General features: G+C 46.6%; 1 protein-coding gene across 4 annotated transcripts in view; it reads right to left on the reverse strand.

Annotated features, from left to right (window-relative positions):
* Positions 1-17,506, reverse strand: part of NSD3 (nuclear receptor binding SET domain protein 3) — an 84,051-nt gene that overhangs the window by 56,377 nt on the left and 10,168 nt on the right. For all 4 annotated transcript variants that reach the window (XM_080982326.1, XM_080982325.1, XM_080982324.1 and 1 more), the window contains exons 2-4: positions 15,022-15,743; positions 2,555-2,626; positions 1,409-1,568 (exon numbers count right to left, since the gene is read on the reverse strand). In XM_080982326.1, the coding sequence (XP_080838452.1) occupies positions 1,409-1,568; positions 2,555-2,626; positions 15,022-15,699 (910 nt within the window). In that variant the 5' untranslated portion in view covers positions 15,700-15,743. The remainder of the gene's footprint in view (positions 1-1,408; positions 1,569-2,554; positions 2,627-15,021; positions 15,744-17,506) is intronic.

The raw sequence follows: 17,506 nt of genomic DNA on the forward strand, positions 1-17,506 counted from the left end.
ACTAGTCCTGCGTGGTCTGAAAACTCATGAAGCAGCCACCTTGCTGAAGCTAAGCAGCTTAGAGTGCAGCTGACGCCTGGATAGGAGACTTCCTGAATTCACCAGCTTGGGGGCAACCACAGGTGCAAAGGTGCCACTTCACGAGACCTTGTTTATGGCCCTCAGCCATAGGAGACTGTGGAAGGAAATTTATGGGGAACTGTGAGGGGTGAGAGCCCACAATAATGGGTGGGCAAAATGCCCTTCTGAATGAGAGCCTGGCTGGGAATGCCAGCACTAGCCCAGGTGTGAGATGTGATGGAGACCTTCGGGGTTTGAAAATTGAGTCTGGGAAGTAAACCACTGGATACAAAAGGCACCATCTGAAATATGGGATACTTTATATGCTACTATTCGATTTTTGTTCTGTTTAAGATTGTTCTGTTAAGTTTAAGTTATTTAATTAGGCTTGCTTTTTTTTGTTTTACGCAATTTTATAGTTCAAGCTTTTAAATTGGATTAGCCTATTTGTGTTGCTTTTATATATTGTTATAGGGACTGACTTTTTGTACTTATTATGATAAATCTGAATTGTTTCTAATATGTTTCTGAATTGTTGTATTGTTCATTTGATATGCTACAAGCACAATTTTGTGGAGAAGTAGCAAATAAACATATGCCACCCCGAGTTCCATAAATGGAAGAAATGTAGGCTATAAATATACAGTGGTACCTCGGGTTACATACGTTTCAGGTTACAGACTCTGCTAACTCGTGGCAGTGGGAGGCCCCATTAGCTAAAGTGGTTCTTCAGGTTAAGAACAGTTTCAGGTTAAGAACGGACCTCCAGAACGAATTAAGTTCTTAACCCGAGGTACCACTGTACTTAAATACTAAGACAATGTATATAAAGTGATCTCAGCAATATACCACAGGCATGCATGTCTAATTAATAATTATCACTAATATATTATCATATTCTTTGCATCATCTGCAGCCAATCTCATTCCTATACAGCCAATAGAATCATCAAATTGTAGAGCTGGAAGGGACCTTGAGGGTCATCTAGTCCAGCCCCCTGCAATGCAAGAATCTCAGCTCATCTGAGGTCCCCCATCCAATTTGAAAGCATACAGGACCCTGCATAGCTTTGAACATGGGCTAGCAGTTTTATTGCAGTACCACTAGAACAATAAGGCAATCATTCAGATATGCTACTCAAATCCTCCTGGGTTTGTGTAACACTAACTTCCACTCAGAGAAGCCCCATGTGTGTAAATTTCAACATGTCTACTCTGAGTAGGACTAGCACTGAAAACAACCTATACATTTTTAAATCTGAGTTTAAGAACAGCCCTAACGAAGTAATCAAGTGCATTAGCAATTCCAAACAAGTTTCTAACAAACCTACTAAGTTTTAGCTACTTACCTCTTGTGTTAATTTTGGTATGAACCTCAAGTTGTGGATCACTTGAAACCATGCAAGGCCACCAAGGATATGTTCCCACTTTGGACCAGACCAGATCTCCAACCTCAAACTTGATATCGCTTGCTACTTGTGTTGGAAGAGGAGGAGAGATTTGCTGGACCTGCACAAAAAAGGAAAAGTTGTGTACCAGATATTCTGTACATATATCAAATACTACCAAACATGTGAATGAACAGACCTTTTACAAGAACAGCCCAGCAAAAATATATATGACAATCTCTCTCCCTGTCCCCACTGGTATAGGTGCAAGAAAAGCAGAGTATATCAAACTCTGTGGAGTTGCCCTCATTCTCCTTTAGTAGAGCTACAGTCTTTAAACAATTCTTCAGTTAGATTCATTATTCTAAAGCCACTGAAAGTAACTTATACTGCAAAACTCACCATGTCTACACTGAAGTCCTACTGAATTAGGACTGAAGCTAAAAAGGTACCCACACTTATTTGACCACTGTGTGCAGTGAAGAGAGACAACCTCTTCTAAGATGGTGCAGAAGTGATATATACATGTACCATATAAGAACACATATTGGTCTTCCATTCTTTCTCCTGCCTTGCACCCTTTTGAGAAACACTACTCCATTTTCACCCAGGCTTACCTGTTCCACACCCTACCCAAATACTTCTGTGTCCTGCAGGCTACCCATGCATCTGGCAATGAAGCCCTTTATCTGAAAGCAGATTTATTTTTTTATTACAATTTATATACCACCTTTTCTTTCAAGAAGCTCAAGATGGTGTACTTGGTTCTTCTCTGCCACCCATGTTATCCTCACAACAACCCTGTGAGGTAGGTTAGGCTGAGAAATGGTATTTAGCTCAAGGTCACCCAGTGAGCTTCACAACTGAGTGGGGTCTCCCAGGTCACAGTCCAACACTCTAACCCAGGCTTCCACAATCTCCAGATATTGTTGGACTAAAACTCCCATAATCCACAGCCAGCAGGGGCAGCAGTCAGGGGTGATGGGAGTGGCAATCCAATAACACCTGGGAACCCAAGGTTGAGAAAGGCTACTCCAACCCCTACATCATACTGGATCAACTTGAAAATTCTGCAGTCAGAACTCCAGAGGATTTGACTCTACTCACCAGGGTTTCATCCGTCAGCTTAGTTTCTTCCCTTGGTCTTTCAGACAGTGTGCTCAGCCTTTCATTTGGTCTCTGTGAACAAAGGCAAACAAAAAGATAATGTCAGGGAACTGCCATCGGAAGGAAGGGAGGTGGAAGGGCTCACACAGGTTGGGAGAGACTCAGCAGCTGAAGAGGGAACCAGTAGGGGGAGAAGAGCTGAGCTGAGGGAAAGTGAGCAGGAGGGATGGCTCTGAGACACTTCCAGTGAAAACAGTGGGGAGGTTTCAGGACCTCCTGTAGGGACACCCACTCCTCGCCGGAAACTGTCACGCAGAGAGTCCAGAAGACGTGTTTCCGTTAAGGAGCTTTTATGTTGGAAGCGATTCCGAAAGCAACCACTGTCGGAATCTGCAAGCGACTGACAGAGCCATGTTTAAGGGGCTCCGTTACAGGCAGAGGTTTGCAAACTTGACCAAACTCTGAGGGACTTGGATTTTACGCACAAGCAGCTCATCGTCCCATCACAGCATTCCGACAGTCTCTGTGAGCAGTTTGTGCAGGAGAAGGCATCATGAGCAACCCAGCCGGAACCGGAGAAGCAGGAGCTGGAGCGGGTCCAAGCCTGGAGGAAAGGTACCGGGCGTTGGAGGTCCAGCTAGCGCTGCAGACGGCGAGGCTCGAGGAGAGGAGGGCTCAAGATGCAGAGAAGGGGAAAACCACCCCGCTCGCCAGAAAGTTGCCAGGATTGGTGCAGAAGTTTGGGGGGGAGGCCAAGGACTATCATGCCTTTAGGACAGAGATGCAATATGCCCTTAATCTGCAGTTTGATGACTTTCCCGACGAGGAATCGCGGGTGGCTTTTGTGATTGGGCATCTCGAAAAGGGGGCGAAAGACTGGGTGAGGCCCCTGATGGCAACAAACAATGACATCCTGAAGGATACGAGGAAGTTTTTTCGTGCAATGGATTTGATGTTTTCCAGCGATATTGAGCAGGGAGTGGTACGCAGACAGTTAATGGCGTGCAAACAGGGGAGCCAATCTGTGCGTGAGTACTGGACTGAGTTTACCATGTTGATCCATAAATTGGGGTGGGATCTATCGGCGGAACCCATTCAAATGCTCTTTGAAGAAGGGCTTGCTTCGGCAGTAAAGGATGAACTTTCCCGGGCGCCCAGGGCGGAGTCTATGGACCAGCTGACCAAATCAGCGCTGACCATAGGAGCGCGCCAAGAGGTGAGAGCCTTGGAGAGGCGGGAAGGGAAGGGGGAAAGTTGGAGGGAGCTTCGCATTCCAGAGATTCCAGAGACACCGTTCCCGCCGGGAGAGCAGATGGAAATTGGAACAGCGCGCGCGCGCGCAGTTTCAAAGCCCAGTGAAGAGCGGAAGAAGGAGGGAAAGGGCGCCAAGAAATGTTATCTCTGCCAACAGCCAGGTCATTTTGCCAGAGTCTGCCCCCAAAGAAAGGAATGGCAAGGAATGGCGGGAGCTGTTGGGGAGAGGGAGGAAAAGGTACCGGAGCAAGTAAAAGCCAACGCCTGGCTGCCACCGTCGGGGCACAGCAGCCAGGCCAAAGAGCAGTGAAAGTGCCCACGCCGGAACCTCCTAAACCCGCCCTAGTGATAGAGGTGTTACTAGAGCTGCCTAACGGACACCCACTAAAGATAAAGGCGCTATTGGACTCAGGCAGCTCCTGCAATTTCATGAGTAAGGAGTTTGCTGCTGAGCACCAGATACAGACTATCCCTTTAAGTAACCCTTTGCAGGTGACCACGATCGATGGAAGGGAGCTGCTGGGAGGAGAAGTCAGCCAGCAGACCGTCCCAATGATAATGAGGGTAGCAAGACACACTGAGCTAATAGCGTTTAATGTGGCTACCTTGGGAGGAGCTCCCATTATTTTGGGGATGAGCTGGCTAGCGTTACATGATCCGCTAGTGGGCTGGCATCAGAGAGTGGTCTCCTTTGGGTCAGCACATTGTCTAGAACACTGCAAAGAGCGGGAGGCTCAAGGAGGGGCCAGAGCCACTCTAGCAGGGACGGAAGTAACGGAGAAGGGGAAGGTTCCCCAACAATACGCCGACCTGAGCAACGTCTTCAGCGAGAGGGAGGCAGACAAACTACCCCCACATAGGCCCTTTGACTGTCAAATCAATTTACTCCCTGGGGCACAGCTCCCTGTAGGCAAGCTGTACGCCATGTCAGACAGAGAGATGCAGGAGCTAAGGGAGTTCATTGACAAGAACCTGAAGAGAGGGTTCATCAGAGAGTCCAGGGCGGTGGGGGGCAGCCCAGTGTTTTTTGTGGACAAAAAAAACACGGACAAACCCAGGCTTGTAGTGGACTTCAGGGCCTTAAATGCAGTGTCAGAACCAGTGACTTTCCCGATGCCCAGAATTGATGACATTTTGACAAGGGTCAGGAAGGGAAAGATTTTTACTAAACTGGACCTGAGGGGGGCGTACAACCTGATACGAATAAGGAAGGGGGATGAATGGAAAACCACCATGTTCACCCCTTTGGGGGCATTTGAATATTTAGTTATGCCCTTCGGCCTACAAGCAGGCTCTGCGTGCTTTCAATCGTTTATGAACCACGTCCTGGGGCCTTTGCTTTACAAGAATTGTGTGGCCTTCTTAGATGACGTGTTAGTATATTCAGAGACTGAGGAGCAGCATGTAAAAGACGTCAGGGAAGTGTTGGGCAGACTGCAAGCCAATCAGCTGTGGGTGAAGCTAGAGAAGTGTCAGTTTCATGCCAAGGAGGTGGAATTCCTGGGGTACCGCTTGTCGGACAAGGGATTGGCCATGGATCCTGGCAAGGTCCAAGCGGTACTGGAATGGAAAACACCGAAAACAAGGAAGGATGTGCAAAGATTCCTTGGATTTGGAAACTTCTATCGGAAGTTCATCAGAAATTTTGCCCACTTGACGGCTCCCATTACGGACTGTCTCAGCAGTAAGAGGAAATTCATTTGGACGGCGGAGGCGGAGCGAGCTTTTGAGGAACTGAAAAGGGCGTTCGCTTCGGAAGAACAGCTCCTGCATGTGGATTTACAAAAACCGATGCGAGTGGAGACGGACGCATCAGACCGGGCTGTGGGGGCGGTGCTTCTGCAGCCTGGGAAGGAGGAGTCAGAGTGGAGACCGTGTGCCTTTTTTTCGCGAAAGCTGAACAAATCTGAGAGGAACTACACGGTGTATGACCGAGAACTACTTGCCATTCATGAAGCGTTCAGGAGATGGAGGCATTTATTAATTGGGGCACAACATAAGGTGCAAGTGTGCACGGACCACAAGAACTTAGAGTATTGGAGAACGGCACGAGTGCTCAACCAACGGCAAGTGCGATGGGCCCAGGAGTTCTCCAAATTTCACTTTGAAATTTGTTATGTGCCAGGTCCAGAAAATGTTAGGGCGGACGCTCTCTCACGCAAACCTGAATATTTGGAAGGGGAGGGGGGACCCGAAGAGAGACATGTCATCCCAGAGGACCGCTGGGTGTGTGGGGCGGCATTGGTGGGGCAAAGAGAACTGGTAGAGGAAACAGAGAATGATGAATATGCCCAGAATAAGCTCAGAGGTCTTAGGGGTGAGGGAGAGGAACCAGGGGGTTTTGAGGAAAGAAATGGAGCGTTGTATTACAAAGGGGCACTGTATATCCCCGAAGGAGACTTAAGGGGGAGGGTACTCAAGCAGTTGCACGACAGCCCCACGGCGGGGCATTTTGGACAACACAAAACCATGTGGTTGGTCACCAGGGAATTTTGGTGGCCTAAGGTGAGGGAAGATGTACGGGAGTATGTAAGAGGGTGTGAGCAATGCCAGCGAGCCAAAGGGGAGAGGCGGGCGCCGGCGGGGCTATTAGAACCCTTACCAACCCCAGAACGACCTTGGGAGGCAGTGTCGATAGATTTTATGACTGATCTGCCGAAGTCCAAGGGGAAAACAGCCATCATGGTGGTGGTAGACCTACTAACAAAGATGTGCCACTTTGTAGCCTGTTCGCATGCAGTCACGGCGGAAGAGACAGCGAAGTTATTTGTAGAACACATTTTTAGGTTGCACGGGGTGCCATTGAGGGTGGTCTCAGACAGGGGAAAACAATTTACTTCCAGGTTCTGGAGGAAGCTCATGAGCTTACTGCAGGTGGAGGTCAACTTTTCGACTGCCCGGCACCCTGAAACCAACGGGCAGGCGGAAAGAGCAAACGGTGTCCTCCAGCAATACCTGAGGTGTTATGTCAATGACAGAGAGAATGACTGGGTAGAGAAGTTGGCGCTGGCGGAATTTGCCTACAACAATGCAGAGAATGTGTCCACAGGGATGAGCCCCTTCTTGGCTAATTATGGGTGTCATCCCAGGGCATTCCCAGGGGGAGGAGGGGAGAGATGGAGCGTCCCGGCAGCCGAGCATTTTGTAGAAGAAATGGAAGCAATCCATCGTCAGCTCCAACTCAACTTAGAAAGGGCGAAGGAAGAATACAAGAGGCAGGCAGACAAGAACCGAAGGGAAGGTGAAACCATAAGGGTGGGAGATCGGGTGTGGCTGTCAACCCAAGGGTTGCCGTTCAAAGGAGGTTGTAAGAAATTAAGACCCAGGAGGTTGGGTCCCTTTGAGGTCATTCAACAAGTCAACCCAGTGGCTTTCAGGCTCCGGTTACCCAACCACATGAAACTGCACCCAGTATTTCACAGGTCGTTACTGTCACCGTATGAGGGGGGACGAGAAGGGATGTCCACTCGGGGACCGATCATAGAAGAAAGGGAATGCAGCAGCCATGTGGCAGAAATCCTCGACGCCAGGTGGAAGGGGGATCAGGTGGAGTATTTGGTAGCGTGGGAAGGAGAACCGGAGTCAGAAAACACTTGGGTAATGGCAGAAGATATCAATGACGAGGTATTGATAGAAACGTTCCATCAAAGGTTCCCAAGGAAACCTCAGCCTGTGGAGAGGTTCCGGAGGGAATACTTTGGGACCACCGATGAGGAGGAGGAGTTGGAAGGATTCACGGATTCGGAAGGGGAAGGGGAGATGGACTCTGAGGAGGAGGAGTACTTCGAGACCAGGAACCGCAACAGGTGGAGAGAAGTGTTCGAGACATCGGAAGGTGAAGGAAGTTCCTTCCGGGGTTTTGCCTCCTCACCGCCCATAGAGGAGGGGGCGGGAGGGGGTGAAGGGGGCCCTGGAGGGGAGGTGGATGTCAGGGAACTGCCATCGGAAGGAAGGGAGGTGAAAGGGCTCACACAGGTTGGGAGAGACTCAGCAGCTGAAGAGGGAACCAGTAGGGGGAGAAGAGCTGAGCTGAGGGAAAGTGAGCAGGAGGGATGGCTCCGAGACACTTCCAGCGAAAACAGTGGGGAGGTTTCAGGACCTCCTGTAGGGACACCCACTCCTCGCCGGAAACTGTCACGCAGAGAGTCCAGAAGACGTGTTTCCGTTAAGGAGCTTTTATGTTGGAAGCGATTCCGAAAGCAACCACTGTCGGAATCTGCAAGCGACTGACAGAGCCATGTTTAAGGGGCTCCGTTACAGGCAGAGGTTTGCAAACTTGACCAAACTCTGAGGGACTTGGATTTTACGCACAAGCAGCTCATCGTCCCATCACAGATAAGCGTCAAAACGGAACAACAATGAAGAAGATGGAAAGAGGGGAAAATACAGGAGAAACAAAATCAGAAGAGTCTGGGTCACATCCTCAGTAGTGATGTCCCAGTTTATTTTAGAATTCAGTTCGAGCCACAGACTCCTAACTGCTCTGGAGATCTACATTAATAAGACACAGGTCAGAGAAGTACAGGAAAAGAGAGGCAGGACAACTGATATGCCATTTATATTTTTGAACTGTTATATGCAAGTTTGTTGACAATTAAAACAAAAAAGGTTCTCTTTTGGACAACACACTTTTATACATACTAACCTCAAAGAGAGGTTATTTCACTGTCAGTGGCAATGAAGTCCATTGAAGCACACAGAGAAGTGAACGGCATGCATGATGTAAGCCAACCACGAGGGGAGGGGGACTGAGGTAAATTCAAAATTTCCTAAGGCAGTTACCTTCTAAACAAGGTTGCTAACTGTATTTGGATTTAAATTAAGTACGTTCAGTCTTTAGAACTATCACATCTTGAACCAGAAATAAGTCTTTAGAACTATCACATCTTGAACCAGAAATCCAATTTAATGTGGCCAGACTTGACAACCTTCTTACAAGTTCAACAAACAATTACTTCAACTTAAGAGATAGAAAAGCATCCCTACAATTCAACATATCCATATTTCATTTTCTGTTGCAAATGAAAAACTCGTTGGCAGACAGGCAGTTCAGCTAAAATTTTAAGAACTATTTTGCCAATGGGGAGTTTACTATGATTGTGATACAGCTTCTCGTTTATGTTTTCAGCTACGTTTGGCAGCACTGTACAAATTGCACACACAATTACAGCATTCAACCCAAGTGTTTGAAGCACTCTATGTACAATCAATTTTCTTCCTGATGCTACAGAGGAATAGGCCCACAGAGGAACAGGCCCCCTTTACCTTTCTCTTCCCAATAAAAACACAACATGCAACCAACTGCAATATCAGCTTCATCTAAACTCACAGTCTGTTTCCAGGCTGAAAGGCCATTGTGATTAGATATGAAGAGGTCCTATGAAACCCCACAGAACCCCTTGAAAGGTATTTGTAGAATACAATGGAGTATCAATAAACATGGATTAGTTGTAGCAGCAGAGCAGGACATAAATTTAGAAACATGAATAGGGAAAGAGGCAATTGAGGCCAACTCAGTCTAATGTTACTGGAGATGGAAAGGTAAATTGCAAGCTTTTGAAAATTTATTTTTCTGGCTAAATTTCTCTCTCTACACTGTGTTGAAATGTATTGTCACCTTGTTTCCATGGGGTTGTGTAATCTCAGGCAGGCCAAATTGCTTGCCCAAGAATCACAGTGCCTGTATAAACCTTTGTTCTTGTTACTAAATTAAGAAAACTTGGTGAGGCTTAGTTACCACTAGCTTGGGTTCATGCAAATGATAATAATAAAGTCAGCAGAAGAGATTATTCACCATCAGTAATAATACTGTTCCGTATTTACACGGAACAAATTGCTTAAAATCTACGATCTACCTTGACAACGTCTTAGAATTCTACTGTAGCTTGGCAAGAGCCATATGCCAAGCTGAGCTAAGATATGAACATATAATTCCCAGTTTATACCAATACTTTTATTTCATAGTAAACAATTTTTAGAGCACCTTAACAAAAATAAAGCTTGATGTTTCTCTAACTCAAACAGGAATGGGAACCCTTAAGCCTGGCAACTTCTCTTTCTGGCCTTTCAGAGTCTATCCTGCCACACTTCCATCCTGGGAACAGCCCCTCTCGCTGGGCCATGCCTCTCACCCGCTTGGTTCTGCACCCTTCCTGAATGCCTTGGATTGGCTGGAATGTGTCCTTGTGCTCCGATAATGTCTCTAAGCTACCTGGATGGAGGATAGAGGGGTGTGTGAGAGTGTGAGCAGAAACTAGTCTGCTGTAGAAAGGTAAAATTTACATTCACTGCTCCACCAATTTTGGCCCCACCCAGCACTGAAAAATGGCCCCAGAAAAAGTAGCCCTTGAGTTGAAAAAGGTTCCCCACTCATGAACCCAGGTTCTCTTCCCCATGAGTTGCCTTAGTCTTGATCCTCTTTAAAAACAAAAAACTTTCCAGCTTTCCCTGAAGAAGCAACACTTTAGCAGTGAACATATTAAGACTGAAGGGAAGGAACTACCGTATTTTTCGCACCATAGGACGCACCGGACAATAGGACGCACTTTGTTTTAGAGGGGGGAGAACAAGAAAAAAAAATTCTCCCCCTCTCTGCCCAGCGCCCCTTCAGTGAAGCGGCAGGAGGCGCTGCACAGAGAGGGGGAGAACTTTCCCCCTCTTGTTTCCCCGCTCTAAAACAAGGTGCCGTTTAAGGTGCGTTCAGGCGGCTACCTTGGAAGCCTGGAGAGCGAGAGGGGTCGGTGTGCACTGACCCCTCTCGCTCTCCAGGCTTCAGTTCCTTTCGACCTGCTCTTTGGGGCTGGCAGGGGGAAGCCCACCACCAGCCCCAAAGAGCAGGTCAGGGAGCAGCGGAAAGGCGCAGCGGAGAGGCTCCTGCCATAGCCGCGCGTCACCTCTCCAGCCGGGAGAGGGTCGCGGGGGGCTGCTTTAGCCCCGCGCGCGCTCTCCCGGCTGGAGAGGTGACGCGCGGCTATGGCAGGAGCCTCCCCAGCCAGGAGAGCGCACGCGGGGCTAAAGAAGCCATAGCCCCGCAACCCTCTAGCCATAGCCTCGCGACCCTCCTAGAACAGGATCAACAGATTCTATCACTCCAACTCCACACAAAGAGGATGGTTCATTAACCGTCAATTGTCCACTTAACAGTGCAAAAGGCAGCACATTAAAACAAGTCAAGATAAATGTTCCCCTAAACTTTGAGGCAGTTAATGTATACAAGTATGAAGCTGTGGTGATTCCAAAATTTAAAGGGTTATTTAAAGAGTAACGAAGAACAGATTTTGCTACCTGTTTGTGAAGCTATGTTGAACTGGCTGTTTTCCTATAAGCATGAGTTACCATACAAAATGTTTGTTGTGTGTTCTCCTAAATGTGGCAAAGAACAGTCGTGTGTAAGAATGCAAAATGGAGCCTGGAGTACCTCTCAAAGCAAGTTCCACTGGATCAACTTTCCAAGTTGCCCTTTCAACACCCACAATCAAAACAACCTCAGCTGGAGCTTTAGCAATGCCACATGGAACAATCATGCTGCGCTCAATGCGAAAAGCGCGCAGAAAGCATGCATATGTGTAACTGTTGTTTAAGGTGTTGTTTAAGGTCAGGTTTAAGGTGCTGGTTTTAACCTTTAAAGCCCTATATGGCCTAGGACCCTCGTACCTAAGGGACCGCCTCTCCTGGTATGTCCCACGGAGGACCTTACGGTCTTCAAACAAAAGCATCTTGGAGGTCCCGGGCCACAGGGAGGTTAGGCTAGCCTTGACCAGAGCCAGGGCTTTTTTGGCCATGGCCCCAATCTGGTGGAATGCTCTGTCACAAGAGACTAGGGCCCTGCAGGACTTGACATCTTTCCGCGGGGCCTGCAAGACAGAGTTGTTCCACCAGGCCTTCGGCCAAAGCACAGCCTGACCCCCTGCTTTGGCAATCTTCACAGAACTCTAGCCCAATGGTTGCCATCAATTTGATTTGAATTAATTTTATAATGAAATGATTTTAGAATGTTTTATCATTTTACTGTTGTTAGCCGCACTGAGCCCGGCCTTGGCTGGGGAGGGCGGGATATAAATAAAAATTTATTGTTATTATTGGCATCTGTCTGTCTCAAGAGACAATGGAATGCGCCTTTGGAGGGGGGAGTCAACCTGCTGTATTAGCAGCACTGAAATGACCTTCTGTGGTGCAGTGTGTATGGCTTTGGCTGTGTGTATGGGGGTCCTGGGCTTCCCAGATGTCAAGACCCCCCTCTCAGCCTCGCCGATGTGGTCCAAAGGAAGCAGAGCAGTATGACTGGGACCAACTTGTCTACAGTAAAGGTAAAAGTAAAGGATCCCTGGAAGGTTAAGTTCAGTCGAATTCAACTTTGAGGTGCAGCACCAATCTCTGCTTTCAGGCTGAGGGAGTTGCCGTTTGTCCACAGACAGCTTTCCGGGTCATGTGGCCAGCATGACTAAACCACTTCTGGCCCATGGAACACCGTGACGAGTGCCAGAGGGCACAGAAATGCCACTTATCTTCCTACCACAGCAGTACATATTTATCTACTCACATTGGTATGCTTTTGAACTGCCAGGTTGGCAGGAGCTAGGACAAAGCAACAGGAGCTCACTCTACTGCGCATATTCGAATTCCTGGCTTTACGACTGGCAAGCCCAAGAGGCTCAGTGCCACCCGTGTTTTGGGTTACAGTACTTGCCAGAAGGAGGCATACAAGGCGCCACCCAACCATCCAAGGGGCTCCACTCTGGAATTCTTTAGGGTTTACTCCTTAGCTTTTTATTCTCCTGAAGATACTCTGCAAGGCAGCAGAGGTTTGGAATCAGAGTGTTCCTTCTCCTAGATGGGCTACCTTCCCAGGTTCATGAGCCCCTGAACTTCCCTTTATAGAATGGGCAGAAACCGCCTTCTTGACTGTTGGGCCCACTATTGGTCTCATCTGCTGAATTCGCCAGAGACTGTCTTCACATGCAGAGGAAGCCCCTAACTCACTGAGGGTTTGAGACCCATTGGCTACCCTCACCTGGTTTAGCTGGCCAGTTGAAGCCATTATTGCAGTATGGCCGCTATTGTATGCTGACAGCTTCTAGGAGCCACTGGTGAGAGCTGAGTGCAGAGTGTGGAGCAAAGGTGGACCCACTACCCCGGAAGGAGCACAATGTGCCCCCCCCCCAGGTACTATCCCTTCCCTAACCCCACCATAAACTCCTTATCAGGGGTTGGCAACCTAAGGCCCATGGGCCACAAGAGGCCCACGGGGGTCATTTAACTGGCCCATGAGCCGCCCCTGAACCAAGCCGCCCACTCGGTGAGTCCCCGTGTGCTGTGCTAAACTGGCACAGCATGGCACGGGGACTCGCTTCCGCAGCGCCGGAAATTGCGTCTGCGCAGATGCCGGAAATCGCAGGCGCGTGCACGCTATCCAGTCCAACGAGGGATCTCAGCAGGACTGAACTGGCCCAGGCGAGGTAAACCTTGCCGACCCCTGCTCTATATGCCTAACTATATTATCATTATTAATTACATTTCTATCCTGCCCTTCCACCCAAAGGAGTCCAGGGTGGCAAACTTCAAAAAGTTAAAACAATACAATTTAAAATAAAATAAAAACTTATTTAAAACATTTCACAACAATTTAAAAACCATCTAAAAGCAGTTACATACCCTCATAATTACGAATTTCAAAGTTGTAATGGCCAATATCTTTCAGCCATCAATTACCTGGGTGTTTTTAAATTTCTCCTTAAAGTCAATAAATATTACAGACACTGCTCACCAGGAAGGGCATTCCACAAATGGGGAATGAACACTGAGAAGGTCCTGTCACAGGTCAACACTAACTGGGCAACCGCTGGAGGTGGCAAACATGGTTCACCAACTACGTGTACCACAAGTCCATTTTACAGTACAGTGGTCCCTTGGTTTACAAACTTAAACCATTCCGAAAGTCTGCTTTTAAACCGAAACCGTTCTTAAACCAAGGCGTGCTTTCCCTAATGAGGCCTGCCACCCACCCACCATTCAGATTCTGTTCTTAGACCGAGGTAAAGTTCTCAAACCCGGACACTATTTCCGGCTTAGCGGAATTTGTAAACCGAATTGTTCTTAAACTGGAGTGTTCTTAAACCGAGGTACCACTGTATAAGAATGCCTTTCCAGTCCAAACTACAGCTCCTATACAGCTCAGCCCCTCCCCACCCATGCCTTGGGCCGGTTTTTCCTTTCATCTTCTGAGCTAAGGAGCAGGCATCTGCCTGACTATGGGAAAGCCAGAAGTGTACCTGCTTCAGTCTAAAGGTGCCAGACTTGTGGCTTTGGTGCTTCAGGTTGGCCATTCATGGATTTGTGCATCAAAATGAAAAGCTGGAGCCCTGAAGTCAAGCCCACCAAACAAGTAGCTTAGCTGCAAAACTCTATACATACTCACCTGAGAACATGTCACAATAAATACAATAGGAGTTGTGAGTAAACATGCATGGCATCACACTACATAATAGAAAAAAAAGCTTTGAATTGCTCCAAAATCTCCCTTGCCTTCTCATTTGCTCCACTGAATGTTACAGAATATTATTCTAAAGCCCTTGGCACAGAAAATTATATTTACTACTTCCAGCAATTCTTATCACATGCAACAAGTATAAATTAACTGTGTTATCTTCTGTTAATTATACAGAAGGAAATAAATTTACAATATTAAAAGAGGCTTCCTTTATACAGAGCTACCCCGTGTATGTACAGTTAAGAAATTAATTAACACAAGAAGAAAGAGAAGGCAAGGAATGGTTGTTAAGAGACAGAAAGCTTGAAGTGATTTATACTGAATCTAAAAATACCAAACTTTTCTTAAAGAAAAAGTTTGATGCAGCTTTAGGAGAGTCATTCCCTCAGTAACAATAAAATCACTGAAAGAAAAATTATGTCACTGATCAGGACAATTTTACTCTGTCAGGATGTCAAGCTTCTGACAGATCATTATGGGAATTTGCATACTTTACGCAAAGAAAATCCAAATTCTGTTTTTGCAATAAAGAGCAATCCACCAAGATAAAAAATAATTTAAAAATGAGAGATCCATAATGGTGAACTGTTCAGGAAAGAAAACCACTAATCAATCTTAACTGTGCTGCCTAACTGTAGATGCTTTGATAATCTTTCAACATGTAAACAAAAACAAAGAAAATAAAAGCAGTGTTGGAGGAAAAGGCTAAAATTCAGTTTTCACTTACATTTTGTTCCTCTGGCTCCAGTTTTGGAATTTTATGTGATTTGCGCTCTTCTGAGTGGGAAGAGTCATGCTTGCTACTTTTTTTCCTTTTCTCTTTTCTCCCTTCATGTTTTGACTTTGCATACTCACTTCCTTGTACTTCATTTAAAAGATCCCCACACAGAGAGGACTCAAACAATTCCCTGCCGTTCTGGATAGTTTTGGTTATTTTTAATTTGATTTCTGGTGAACCAGTCTTCTTTGGAATCACCGTTTGGGATACTGAAGGAGGTGGCTGCTGTGGAGGAGATGGTTTTTCCAGATTTTCATGTGGCCTTATGCTAGAGTTCTCCATGTGGTAATACTCTGGTGGACTAAAGTTTCTAACAGTGCCAAAGCCATTGGCTGAACCATTAGGATACTGACTATATGGCTGATATTTGGCTTGGGGTTCATACATGCCAATTGGTGGAAATCCATTAATGAGGGGTGGAAGATCCTCCGTTGTTGGCGTAGGGTACTGAAAACCTTGCTGCAAGGCAAGAGCAGCTTCATATGGCGTCTGACTACCATCTTCAGTGATGTCACTGCTGGCATCAAAAGCATCCTCTTGGCGGTTGTTAGCCGAGTCAATGAGTTGAGGTGGTTGCTGAATTGTGTTTCCCATGATCCCTTGCATGAAAGAGAAGGAGAAATCCATTGTTCTGCTCCAGCATCCTTAGCTTTCCCTTTTTCTCATAGGGCCTAAAAAAAGAAACAAGTGAAAAGATAAAGCAGTTGGTGGTGCAAGTTCTTTGGTAAAGTTTAAGAAGCCAAGACAAATGCTTGGAAGTGGGCTGGGTGAGAATTTCCCTCCATGCTAACACAATGAGTCTTAGGGCACTTCAAAGGCTAACAGATGTTTTATGGCATAAGCTTTAGTGTGCACTTCTACTGATGCATGAAGTGCTACCTTCAGTTAGAAAAGTATATATAAGATCCTAAGAAGAGTGCTTCTGGACTCCTCTAGTCCAACATCCTGTTCTCACAGTGGCAGGTCAGATGCCTGTGAGAAGCCTGCAAGCAAACAGCACTTTCTCCACTTGTGATTCCCAGCCACTGGCATTCAGAGACATACTGCCTCCAATAACAGAGGTAATACATAGCCATGACGGTTGCGTTCTACACACACCACACACAGAAGGGGGAAAAATGCATGTCTAGAATCTCTTGCATTTCACAGCCTTTCCCCTCACTGCTTATTTTCCCTCGTCTGTACCCATGTGTGGAGGCCTGGGAGACATGTTGAAACATCATCCAAAACCGATTAGAAGTCCAGATCACAATAATGGTTTCAGAATTTTTGACCTGGCAATATATCATGAATTCCCACTCACTTCCTGGCAGAGGGAACTCAAGAAATTTCCCGCCCGGCGCCCGCCTGCTTGTATCCTAGCAAGTGGGCTGCCTCCTTCCTCCTGGTCACTCCTCCTGCCCACTCCCTCCTTATGTGCAACGGAAGTGGAGAATCGTGCCATGTAGCTGCCTGGCTCTTGCATGGCCGATATGCAGAGACCAGATTACAACACAAGGACTGGGTGATGTATCGTCCAAAACCAGTTTGAAGTCCATATCCAGGAATCAACTCTTGGTTGCTTCTTCTTCCCCACCTTATTTTCTCCTTCCTCCTTATTCCAGACATCATGATATATTGGTATATCGTGATGGTTAGCTGGTAATATATCAAGATGTTGAAAACCAGATCTCACCCAGCCCTATTTGTGTAAAATATATTAAAAATCTCTAAGCCATTAAAGGTGCCAAAAGCACCATGAACAATATGACTACAGTGGACCCTCTGGTTAAGAACTTAATTCGTTCCAGAGGTCCACTCTTAACCTAAGGTACCACTTTAGCTAATGGGGTCTCCGGCTGACGCCGCGCGATTTCTGTTCTCATCCTGAAGTAAAGTTCTTAACCCGAGGTACTATTTCTGGGTTAGCGGAGTCTGTAACCTGAAGCATTTGTAACCCAAAGTGTTTGTTACCTGAGGTACCACTGTAACTCTGTGGAGCTAAGGGCACTGGCTGAACTATTTTTTTAGTCAAGAGTTATCTACCTATACCCCTGTATACCCCAGTTTTTATCTTTTGGGATTATCTTGCATAAAAAATGTATCTATTAGACAAGAGCAACTACATTAGTATATATGTGCTACATGTTCTTCCAAAAACTGAGTTTTCTTACATACTGATGTGAGCAACTCCATTTGTGTGGTGGCCATGACAAGGAAGCAGCAAATTATTAAACAATATCACTGATATGGAAGTAAAAACATAATCTTGCTATTCATTCATATATAATAAAGGTAAATTAAGTGGAGGCATCTCACAGCAAAAACATCCTAGGGCCTATTCAAAAGTTAAAACGGTAAAGGACCCCTGACAGTTAAGTCCAGTTGCAAACGACTCTGGGGTTGCAGTGCTCTGGCCGAGGGAGCCGACGAGGGAGTTTGTCCGCAGAGTTTT

This window comes from Podarcis pityusensis (genome assembly GCF_964106645.2).
Source record: "Podarcis pityusensis genome assembly, chromosome: 15".
Classification (NCBI taxonomy): Eukaryota; Metazoa; Chordata; class Lepidosauria; order Squamata; family Lacertidae; genus Podarcis; species Podarcis pityusensis.